The 12,119-nt window shown below is 39.8% G+C and overlaps 1 protein-coding gene across 6 annotated transcripts in view; it reads right to left on the bottom strand.

Moving 5' to 3' along the window:
* Positions 1-12,119, bottom strand: part of gria3a (glutamate receptor, ionotropic, AMPA 3a) — a 77,466-nt gene that overhangs the window by 19,335 nt on the left and 46,012 nt on the right. For 4 of the 6 annotated variants that reach the window (XR_013780090.1, XM_079355653.1, XM_079355650.1 and 1 more), the window contains exons 5-11: positions 10,270-10,323; positions 9,543-9,704; positions 8,936-9,115; positions 8,333-8,437; positions 6,150-6,257; positions 4,120-4,326; positions 1,963-2,336 (exon numbers count right to left, since the gene is read on the bottom strand). Coding sequence is in view for 5 of the 6 variants with exons in the window: in XM_079355653.1 (XP_079211779.1) it covers positions 1,963-2,336; positions 4,120-4,326; positions 6,150-6,257; positions 8,333-8,437; positions 8,936-9,115; positions 9,543-9,704; positions 10,270-10,323 (1,190 nt within the window). In the remaining variant the exon portion in view is untranslated. The remainder of the gene's footprint in view (positions 1-1,962; positions 2,337-4,119; positions 4,327-6,149; positions 6,258-8,332; positions 8,438-8,935; positions 9,116-9,542; positions 9,705-10,269; positions 10,324-12,119) is intronic. The other 2 variants (XM_079355652.1, XM_079355651.1) reach the window with 1 other exon arrangement.

The following is a 12,119-nucleotide window of genomic DNA, read 5'->3' as shown; positions in this document are numbered from 1 at the left end:
ATCCAGGGACAACTTTGGCTTAAAACTAAGCCTGAAAGATCCTTTATTGTGTGAGCGTTTTGTGTTTGGCCGGTCCTGGTCTTTGATTACCGAGCAGCAGTTAACACCCAGCTTTTAGACAGTAAGCATATTTACTTCTGGCATCAGCCTGTGTCCAGGTTTTTTTAAATAATTTGAATGTCCCTTTTTGTTGGAGAATGTAACACTCACATTTACAAACTTAAATCAGAGAGGACAGAAACTGAAGTTTACTTTTGTCTGAAGTAAAAACACCATGACAACCTCTCTCCTCCTGAAGTCTGGGAGTGATGAACCATACCAGTCTGCCACACAGATAGTGCTATCCTGCTCACTGGTCCTTAAACTATTCTCTACAGTTTCCACATCAGTGTTAAAGCTGGAATTTTAAATCTGTATCTCAAAGGGCCTTCCTGGGTTCATATACTGTATTTAAATATGAGTTTTCTGTTTGGTATAAACATATTTCACTGACTGTGCTGCTCAGACAAAGGCATACATCCCATTTCAAATAAGGATCCTTTTTCACAGCACCACTGCACTGCAGATGTGCATAATATATAGTTTTGTAGCATATTTATGTATTTGTGCTTTCCTTGTAGTACTTTCATGTCGTCAATATTGTGTCTTTACTTCAGAAAGCCAATTAAAATCATCCTCATCAAAGTTTCAGACAGGCTGTAATTCGTGGCAGATCTTCAAGTCTTATCTATAAACTTTTATTTGGGTAAAATAGTAACAATAACATCAAGTTGAGGTCAGTGAGTTTGTCTCAACAAATCTGGGCAAATGACAATGTTGGAGCCAAAGACAGGACACTGCAGATTACTGTAGGTATGATTAATGTAAAGAAATCAGCAAATGCACCCATCTTCTCATGGTGAATGCATTGATCTGGAAACTGCTGTAGGGAAATGTTGAACTGTTCAGCAAAATGATAGAATCAGCATTTTCTATTCAACAACTGCTGCTACTTAGAACAGTAATAAGATCCCTCATTTGCTCCTTAATTGATTTTCGTCACTGATATATTACACTGCAGGAGCTTCTCTCTCTGCACTTCTCCAAAGAAGAGTAACCTCAGACCTGCCTACCTGACTTTGCCAGCATCATCAAAACAGTCAAACATTGATATCATGTGTCTCAGTCTATTTATAAGAAAACTAACTGTGCTGACATCCTAATGATCTGCTAGTTATCTGTAATATAAACAGTGAAATTCTTTTACACGACCTGGTCATTCATTGTTTGTCTTTCAGAAACAAGTGTGTTGTCAAACAAAAGATAAACATTAGTTAAAGGTGTTTTTGAGAAGAAAGCACACTCATTTACACTTTTCATTGTGTCACAGCTTTTACAAACCAATGTTTTTACAATCTTCCAAAGTCCTGGATGAAAAGGATGAATGAGGCAAGATTCCTTGAAGAAGTCTGGAGCCACAACAGTGATGAGAAAAAATATGGATGGATGGATGGAAGAGATGAGGGGATGACTGAGTGACCATTGTGCTGGGGATACACATGACGCTGTCATGGTGCTGCACAAAAATGCATTATATGCACCAAGTTGATGACCGTAAAATGGGACATGCAGCAAAAACACGGTAGCCCTCCAAAAGTCATGAGAAATGGAAGCAGCTGCTCTGAGTGAAATGTAATGACCCCTGTGCATTTTACAGCCCTCAGCATGGTGAATATAAGTTATTTTGTGGATGCAAAGCATCTCTGCCGGCATGCAGCTTGAAAACAAATAGATGCACGGTGAGAAGGAAATGAGAGGATGGTGCAGTGAAGTGAAGCATGGGGTCAGGTGGACAGCAGCAAAGCTCAAAATAACCTATATGCACCATGGCAGGATGGAAATGCAGCTACACATGGGACCATAAAATGCAGAGAGATGACGAGGACAACTGAGAGGTGGTGGAGAGTGAACACAACAACAAACCTTGGTGAGATATCGCATCCTTGCTGCATGAAGGCACCCAGGGAGAACCACAGGCTATTAAAAATTCCAAAGTCATTCGGAGGGTCTGGGGGGCTCTGAGGGTCTTTGACCTCATCATTCTCGTCCAGATGCCACTCATATGGGCTGAAGCGGCTCACCAGGAAGAGCACCACACTCACGCCAATATAGGCAAAAACTATACACATCCAGATCTCATAGGCCAAAGGGTCCAGGAAGGAAAACACCCCTGGCTTGGACTTTTGAGGCTTCTTTATCATAATGGAGATTCCTAAGCTCATAAAAGGCTTGGAGAAGTCTATCACCTCTTCCCGAACCAACGTTATTGTTAGCGGAGCCACGGCTATGTCAGCTCTCTGTGAAAATGGAAACAGGCACAAAGGTATTTAGTCTCACAGAACACACCAAATGAATCCTAAATGAAGATTAGGTTAGATTAGTAAAGGTACTGATCAATATAGACATTGTGATATATTTGTTAATGCTACCAGTTTAATGATAATTGATGATTCCTGTTAGAATCAGACACTGCTTATAGGAAACGCTTTAGAATCTAGCAAGTAACTAGCGCTCAAGTCGGCCACCAGACGTGTTTTAAGGCTGCATCCTTAATTCTTTTTATAAAACTAGTCTGAAGTTATTAGTGTCTCTGGAGTATGAGGACTCAGGTGTGGTCTGCTGGCTGAGCTGCTGCTTAAAAGTCGTAGACTGTTTTGTCTGACAAGCATTTATTTTCCTAGATGTCCTCACTTCTCAACAGCAAGTTGAGAAGTGAGTGGGGTGGGGGGGGGGCTGCTAGCAGAGCTGCCACTAAAGAGTGGAAATAGAATGAAATTATGTTACTTTGATTTGTCAATATCAGCTCATCTTTGAAGGATAAAAGTAGCTTAGATAATGCTTGGAGTGGAGAGTGGATGTGTACTTAAAACTGCAAACTGTTGACTTGCTCTTGTGGCTATGTCTGCTGCGTGATGGGCTGATCCAAATTAAGAATAAGGTACATTTTATCCCTATCCCCTGTTGAGATGATTTCATCACCCAGCAGTAATTATAGGACTTTTTCTTTGACAAACATTGAGTCAAAGAATAACCATGACTATATATTAAAGTCACACTGCTTTATAATTCCAAAAAACAAAAAACAGTGAATTCATGGATGAAACAGATTAGACTGTGAAATACAGCAGCTTGGAATATACTGAATAGTAGACCTGCGAGAAAGAATCTGCCATTTGAAAATGAGTCACTCAGCATTTGTATAAGCTAAAGTCTTTGTCTCCATCCAAATCTCCTACATGAATCAAGCAAGGGCTTGAAAAGAAAGAGATGGAGGAGCTTAAGTAAGCAGTCCATGAAATGTGAATCAGCCTGTTAAATTCTCCTCCATCAGATCCTCTGCAATGCCTGACAGGCTCATCAATTATCAGCTCACAGTGGTGACAAACATCTGAGGGGAGGTTGTGACTAAACTTAAACCTCTCTTCCTGTCCGAGCTATTCAAATCATGTAGGCAGTCATAAAATAGTCATAAACGTAGGACCTACAGGTGAGTCATTAGGGGCCCCTACACTGTCCGCACACAGATTTTTATTCAATTCTTGTCAATCATTTAACATTTTTTACATAATTCATTCATTTAGCATCTGAAGTCTCATCAAAAATGCAATCTTCTTGTTAAAGCTCAATATCCAATCTTGTCAAACCATCATCTGCATGATAAACAATAGTCCACATTATTAAAGCATTGACAAAGAGATTCACAAAAGTTACCCAGCCTCAGCTATATTAATGTTTTAGATGTTTTCTGTAGTTGTTTTGTATAACCATCACAAAATAATATGTTTTTTGGTATATAACAGAATAAAGAAACTCTTTTGGCTGACAAGAAGAAACAAAGTCCACTTTTAAAAGTTTGATATTCTACTGTCTTGTATGAGTTTGTTTTGAATAAGACAGACCCTGAGTACATTTGACCAAAAAAGCTTTTTCTTGTGTGATAATTCAGGACATTTACCATGCTTCCATTAATATGAGGGAATACGAGGGTTAAAATGTTAGGGTCACAATTCAGATCTAGATAAGAGATGTACACAGTTATCCCCTCCAGGCTTTCAGCTACAAAGGCAGACTGACACTTACCCCATAAACCAGTTCACCCACCATCCCGTTCCACGTCTTGGTCTCGGGGTCCCTGGCTCCGTACTTCCCATCGGGAACTACTGACAGCTTATATTTTATGCCCACATGTTTTGCTATTTCAGAAGCTAAATCAACACAGTAGCCCTCATATCTGTCATTCCCGTCAGCCTGCATATAGTTTTTCTTGTACATCACATACGGAGCTTCCTGTTAATTAGACAGAGTTTGAGTTAATTGCAGAAAAAAACACACACATAGACAGGACAGGCCTCAAGAGTCAAACAAGGCCTTCATGTAGTACTGTTTCATGCACACATGCTGGGGTGACAAACACACAGATGTGGGGAGCATTGGAAGACAGACTGACAAAACAGAGGCTACAGGATCTACACAGCATCATTTACAGGCACTTTATCAGGGGACTAGAGAAGCAGGCCGCTGCAGCAGTAAAGAGGGCAAAAGGGCCAGCTTAGGAGAAAAGCATCTAACACATTTAAAAAAGGAGGTAAAGCAGGATGCCAGGACTCCCTCATGCTAACATCATCCACCACCTTAATTAGTGGAAATAGGCAATAAGCGGGGATGCATGTGCTTTGGGGCCATCGCTGCACAGAGAGCAGGAGAAGTTGAATGGAGCACTTTTCCAGTTCATAAAGTAAACGTCAGTGAGCACAGAGATCATCTAATTCATTCAAACTAATACTAAGTACATAACATGTTAGCCACTTCAGAAGAGTAGTTGTATGACCAAGTAAAAAGTCATACTGATTAAATATTCTTTATTGAATTCTATCATGACAATAAAATAATCTGCTTTTTCTTTTGTATTATTGTTGAACCATTTCACGTTACCTTTTTGCCTCGGATGTGCGCACACATCTGTTGCCAAACCTCCTCAAGATGACCTGATGTCACCTTGAGGAGATTCAGCATGGGGATTTATGTTCTTACATGACGTAAACATGAAAATTCAAAGGTTGTTTTATCCCAGACCAAGTCATAAACAGAGGAGACTCTGTGATGCTTTAAACTGCTCAACGTTTACTGTTTGATCTAATCCTTCTTTAACTTCTCTTACATTCTCCAGTCATGTGTTATGTAATAAAAGAAAACAAATGAAAGAATCACAGCTCTGTAATAACAGGAGGAACTTTCATCGGATATGAATATTTGTATTAAAGTTATGAAATGCAAGAAAAGCAACATGACATTAATGACATGACTGAGATGTGTCTGAAATAAAAGTCATCTTTATTTAAACCAAAGGCATGCCTGAGAAAATAATGCAATGACACTACTCTTCTGTTTGTTTCCTTCCTGCCTGCTCATGAGGATAATGAGTTTCTAGACATTGAAATGAAAATGTATGACTATCACATTCTGAATTTGCCTATGATGAAAACATAATAAGCAAAGTCAGAAGGAACGAGAGGCCATGGCTTTAAATGTAAGATAAGGCGTACCTTATCTTACATTTAAAATGGCTGATGGTGACTAACCTCTAAATATCACTGCGTCTAACCCTGAGCCTGACCTACTGGAAGCACTGGTTTTAGCAGTTATTATATTTCAGTGCCAACGTTGAATCAAATTTAGACTAAGGGTTAAACAGCCAAAGGTTTGCAGCCTTTGGTTGTTTACGACCTCCTCATACTGCAGATCATTTCATGTCTCTAGCTTCACCGACAGTTTACCTAATGAGAGGGAAACGTGTTTACTTACGTATGCACTGAATGTGAAAACACTGATGGTGCCTATCTCTAACGTTATCGTTACCAATGCCGTTATTGTGATGTCACTACTACAACAGCCCACCGTATAATAAAAAAACTAAAATGCTTTGGCACCCACACGGATACAGTTGAAACACTCTTTGTGAATCGACTGTTTCAACATGTAGTGAGTGGATGGAAAGCAACTCAAAACAAAATAATTCTACCCTCCCAGGACAGATTGCAACAATGGACACCTTGACCTTGAGTGGCAGAAATTCTTGAGGTGAAACACTTAAAACCTGCTTGAGAGTGTACCATAATAGTAGTGACCACAATTGTTCGGTTTTCCACAGAAGAGGACTCGTTGGTGACCTGTTGATCCATAATATAAACAAATTTTTCGTACTCATTCCAGTAGCCGATCTGAAAATGACACAAAGGTTCACAGTTATTACAAGAAGGAGCAGAAAGACTTTTTTTTCTTTTTTCACAGTAGAACCTCCAGGTCAGTACGAGTTGATCAGTTTCATCTGCACAGCAGGAGACAGAGCTGGTTATGCCTGATGTGGAGTTAAAACAAAGCCTGTAGTGGTACTTCTTCCTTCAGCTGGACTACACTTCAGCAGAGTAGGCGTGAGCTATTCCTGGCTCTGCAAATGTTTCCTTACATAACAAGAAAGCAGCACCAACAGAGAGCTCAAAGACAGTTAAAATTGATACCAACAAGACAAGTGATAGTCTGCATGTGCCTTACTGTTGTACGGTACTATTAATACAAACTACACGTAGCAAAAAAAGTCTACACAGAAACACACACTGGACTTATTCGACTCACACTAACTTGATTCCAGAAAGCTAGTTATGTAGTACTCTGATTTATTTGGCCAAGAAGATGCTACTCACTCTGTTGTCATAGTGATTCTATTTGTCCTTGTTTGCATGTGCAGGGCTGCTGTCATGTATGTTGGCCTGTGAGCAGATCTATGTGGACAGTATGGGGCCACTTCCTTTGGGTGCCATGTCTTGTGGAGACCTTGTCAGAGTTCAGGGTCATGGAGCTAGCCAAGTCTAAAAAATGTGGCTGAAAATGTGTGTCAGAGTGTGTGTTGTGCGTGATGTGTGGCTTATCATACAAACCACATAACAGAGGAGGAATAAGGGATCATGTTGTTGCAGCAAAACCTCAATCATCTGGAGACACACATGTACAAGTCCAACTGAAATCAGAATGGTTATTTCCTTTTCCTTCAAAGATAATTGTGAAATGTATTTTAAAATTCACAACTCATGGTCTGACAAAAAAACTCGAAAGATGTGTCCAGGCCTCTGAGGAGGTCGGTCGATGTCCGTGTTTGCAGGCAGACTTGCTCCAATAAACAGGCTAATAAGAAGATGGACTGTTATGTTAGTGTTATTAAGGAAGCTGACTCTTCCAGCATGTAAGCTAACAGACAATGACAAGTGTTAGAGCTGTCAGGATAACTAGCTAAACACTGTTCTGTGCCAGTGCACGTCTTCCCCTCTTGACGTTTGTTAGCTCGCTCCTTTAACAAGCCAAGGAGCAATTTGAGAGGTGTCAACATGCTTGTAGCAAAAATGGACAAACTGTAGCTTGAAAATGATGTTTGCTACAGTCTATCTATCTATCTATCTATCTATCTATCTATCTATCTATCTATCTATCTATCTATCTATCTATCTATCTATCTATCTATCTATCTATCTATCTATCTATCTATCTATCTATCTGAAAATGGTTTCCTGAAAAGAAGAAAAACGGCCACACGCCATACATTAAATATGGCAAAACAAGCCAAAATAGAACAAAGCCTGCTAGACCTTATAATCTTTTTACTTTATGTCCTTTGATTGATGGTTCTTTGCTTCAATCAGACATAGCCTACACATGAACAAATAACACACCTGATTGGTTTGCAGTCATTGGTTTTACCAGCCATTTTTAGAAAGTTGGAAATAAATAACAGCTCTCCTGTTGACTACGTCTCCTTATTTATGTCTAGAATCTGTTTCCGAGTAATTAGAGGCACTAAATAGGCCCTTGAGTAGAAATTCAGCATTTTCTGAAGCTCTAGCTTGTAGTTTAAATAGCTTTTTTATGATTTTGGAGAGTTGCAGCTTTTCATAATCTTATTTAACAGCCCACAAAAGTTTGTAAATTTATTTTCCATCTGAAGGGCTCATCAAGACTTTCTACAGTTAAAATCCAAGATTTTATAAGAGATCACATAATTTGAGCTGACTTTGCAAGACGTTTCTACTGCCAGTGTCTGTCTAAATCAGACTCAAACCTTCCTACTGCTGTACTGCTAACATAAAGAGAGATTAAAATCCATTTCACAGAGGTGCTTTGAACTAGTCTGAATTTTTATTCAAGCTTCTAAACATACAGTATAGATCTATATCATAAGCTAATCCTGCTCAGAGTATTTCATCATCCATTAATTCAATTATGATAGATGTTTGTGTGGTTCACTTACCTTCCTGGAGCCTCCAGACTTCATCTCGTACACATCAATAGTGTAATTAGATCTTCGACCAAAGGTGTCAAACTGAATGTTTCCTGTCATACCTTGTACTGCGACCTGTCAGGAACCAAGAGAATCATGATAACACCTATTTCTAACATAAAAAAAGCGAACAAACTTTAAATGAAAACATGCAAAAAAACGATCTTCATCTTTCTCTCCAACACCATCTGGTCTTCTAAATGGACGTCTGTTAAATATTTCCAGCAGGAATATATTTGTAAGCTCAGACTCTTTAAGACCAATCATATCAAAGTGGAGGGGCGACAAGTTCTCTTTCTCTTTACAAAAAAGTGAAACTGAAATATGTCTATGTTTGTTCCTGGACAGGAGCTCAGGAATGCCAATATTGTTTATTTCATATCACTTTAGAGAAAGAAATGGGTTTACATTTAAAGATTATAAACTTGCCTTATATTCAGATAGAGAAAAATGAATACCAAAGAAGAAGGAAGACTTATAAGGATGTTTTTATAAGTGTGGTTAGATAGCACAAAAACCATATTATAAAATATGTAAGAAAAAAAGAAGAGCTTTTTAAAGGGAGCCACGCACTTTTTTTCCTACCATTTTGAGGGCTCTCTCGATGTCGATGCCTTGGCTCCAAGGCACTGCCGGATTGGCGAGGCAGTCTCCTGCACTCCCCCTGCGAGACACGTCCACCCGCTGTCGCCGCAGATACCGGAAGGCCTCTGCGATCACGAGGATGGCATCATGGGTCAGTGCTGATGTGTACTGAGAAAAAAGGCGACAAGAAACCTCCAGTGACGCACCAATAACATCACACAGACCCATAATGCACTGCTGTCAGAGCAAGGTTATCATCTCTGCAGCAGCACACACAGAGGACAATGCTAATGATGTTTAAGTAAGAAAATATGAGCAAGGATATTGTGTCTGCAGCAGTTTACATAGAAAGCTGTGCTACATTATGCTCAAAGTAGAAAACAACTCAGAATATGATGAACACAAACATTGCTAAGCATGAAAGCTTAATCTATTCAAGGACAAGATGGAGAAAAGTTATTTGAGCAGGGAAAAAAATGCAGACTTTCATATTCCCATTGTTACTACCTTAGCACTTAAAAAAGAGGGTAAATGATCTTTGATGGGTTTTTTTAAATAAATATTTAATGCAGCTTCTACAGCTTGCCTCACTGACCTTCAGTGGGGTGTTTTTGGCTTCTGGAAATTCTCTTTCATCCAGGCGCTCCCAGCGCTGGAGGAACTGTTGAACAATGGGGCTGTCGGGGTTGATGATCTGGAAGCCAGTGATGTTGGCTCCACCCGAAAACACCCGGTCCAGGCTCATGTTGGAAAAACCCTTAGAGTGGAAGAGCACACATGGATCATACGAAGAAGAAGATTTACTTTACTGATACCCGAAGGGATATTAGGTTTTTACACTCTGCAGCACACACAGGCTGATACATACAGTAAACATGCACAAACAGGATCCTATGGACATGCACTAATGGAGAGATGTTAGAGTGAGGGAGCGGCCCACGGCAAGCTCTCCAGAGCCGGATGGATGAGGGGAGATTTCATTGCCTTGCTCAAGGGCACTTCAGCAGTGCCTAGAAAGTGGCCTGGCATCTCTCCAGCAACAAGACCAATTTCAAGAATTTTGTTCCACACCGGGACTCGAACCGACGACCCTCTGTTTCCCAACCCAAGTCCCTACAAACTGAGCTACTGCCGCCCCCTAAGCGCTAAAAATTAAATATATATGCTGTATTTTTTTTTCTGAATCAATGCAATCCATCTCTGCATATTGAGAAGTTTGATGGGTCTACTGAAGTGTTGCCTTTCTCTGCTCTGTATTGCATCACACTGAGCAGGAGTGTTCGGGGTGTTGTGCAGGACCGTTTCATGCTTCGAGCTCTCACCAGGTTGGCAAGGATGTAGTGGTATCCTCTGGTGTTCTTTCCCGAGGTCACCACCTACAAGACGCAGGAGGAGACTTGCAGTGAGTCACACTCTCCGCTCATAACACAGAGAACATTCAGAGATGACAAAGACCTTCAATTTCATTACACAGAGTGCCTGGTAAAGGAAGCAAAGAGGGACATTTTAAAGCGACATTTGCAAGGGCAAGAGGGGACGTTTGAGCACATTTGTACTTTTTTGTGTTTGTATGAGAAAGAGAGAGGTAGAGATTGTGGTGACAGGGCTTGTTCCTTTCCATTTACTTCAACATGTTAAATAAGGTCATGGCTCCTCTTTTTCTCTCTCTCTCTTTGACTCTTTACTATCTGCCTCCTGCACAGCCTGTCAGCCTCACACACTCGTCTTAATTAAACCCAAACATTGTTCAGCACCTGTCTCAGCAGGCATATACTGTACTTGCTGATTTCTTTAAACTTCTGTCTCACCATCCAAGCCTCCTCTCTCTTCATTATTATTTTTTTTTTTTACACGTCCTTTCTTTCACTCTCTCTGCATATCTCACTCTGCTCTGAATCTCCACCACAGCGTATGAAGCTTCAAAACGATACTGAGGGGGTGGATCGTTTTTTTTCTCCCTTTTTTTCTGTCTTTTCACTTTCTGCACTCCTACACAGCGTTGATAAGTATACTCAGGCACCAAAATCATCTAAATGTTAAATGTCCAGAGTGAAAGTGATATCATGTTGGAGGGACTCTGTGGAGGATGTGACTTCAGATGAATAATTTACACTTTAAAAAAGGATATGCATCCCTCTGTTATGTTTCAAGCGTTATCTACATGTTCTTATTTCCTTTTATTCAAACATCTCCATGCTTGTATCCTCAACAGTGCACTTTTACACCCTCTGCATACTCCTGGATTCCTACTAATTGTCTTCTGAGATTGAACGTCCTTGATGCTCCAAGGTTGACCCTCCAACCAGCTTAAACACTCTGAGATATTCCAACAGTAAATCCAATTACCTTCTTTGGAAATGCAAAAGAGATGCCATTGTGTTTGACATTTTGCACCCTTCAGCCCAGACTACTTATGCCCTTCATCCTGCATGTTTTTCTTATATGCAAAAAAAGAAAAATTGAAAAGAAAAACCCTTGAAGCGTTTATGGTTATTGTCTTCCCTAATATCTTTGAAAAGCTTTTTGATTGCTTTTTGTCCATGTGAGAGAGAGCTGCAGTGACCCAAGTGTAAGAACACAGCTTCTTTTCAGCGATTGGCTGAATTTCCAGTTTGTCACCATCATACTCACACAGGATGCATAAAACTTTATTTTTTTTATATAAGCATTCCAAGGCGACATACTGTGTCAACTGCTGTTTGTGACTAAAACGTATTTAGCTATTAGAAAATAATTAACTGTAAACATGTATTGCTTACTGTAGCTCTGACGCACAGAAAAACAAATAATATTGCAGTGTTTCTATTGCATTTGGCCGTCTACAGGAGAGGAGAAGTTGTATTAAATTACTCTGAAGAAACTTCATAACACAAGTAAAGTTGCTTGTTTCATTAAACTACTGCTTGGTGATTTAAAAAAAGGAAGGTTCTGCAGCCATGATTGAAATATTCCAAACATTTTATTCCTGAAATGTGAGACTTTATATGAAGCTGCGATGTAAAGCAAATGCTGTTAAGTATCCAAATGCCTTAAAGCCACTCTCTGTTTTTTTTACTTTCAAGCACATTTCACAGAGAGATTTACCACTCAGCTTTTGTGTCAGATATTTCCTTTCAAGACAACCTGAAAGTGTTTTGACTTGCATGAAAAGAAAGAAAATCCCCTGGCAGCT

Source organism: Symphodus melops (genome assembly GCF_947650265.1).
Source record: "Symphodus melops genome assembly, chromosome: 11".
NCBI lineage: Eukaryota > Metazoa > Chordata > Actinopteri > Labriformes > Labridae > Symphodus > Symphodus melops.
This window is presented reverse-complemented; position numbering and strand designations above follow the sequence as displayed.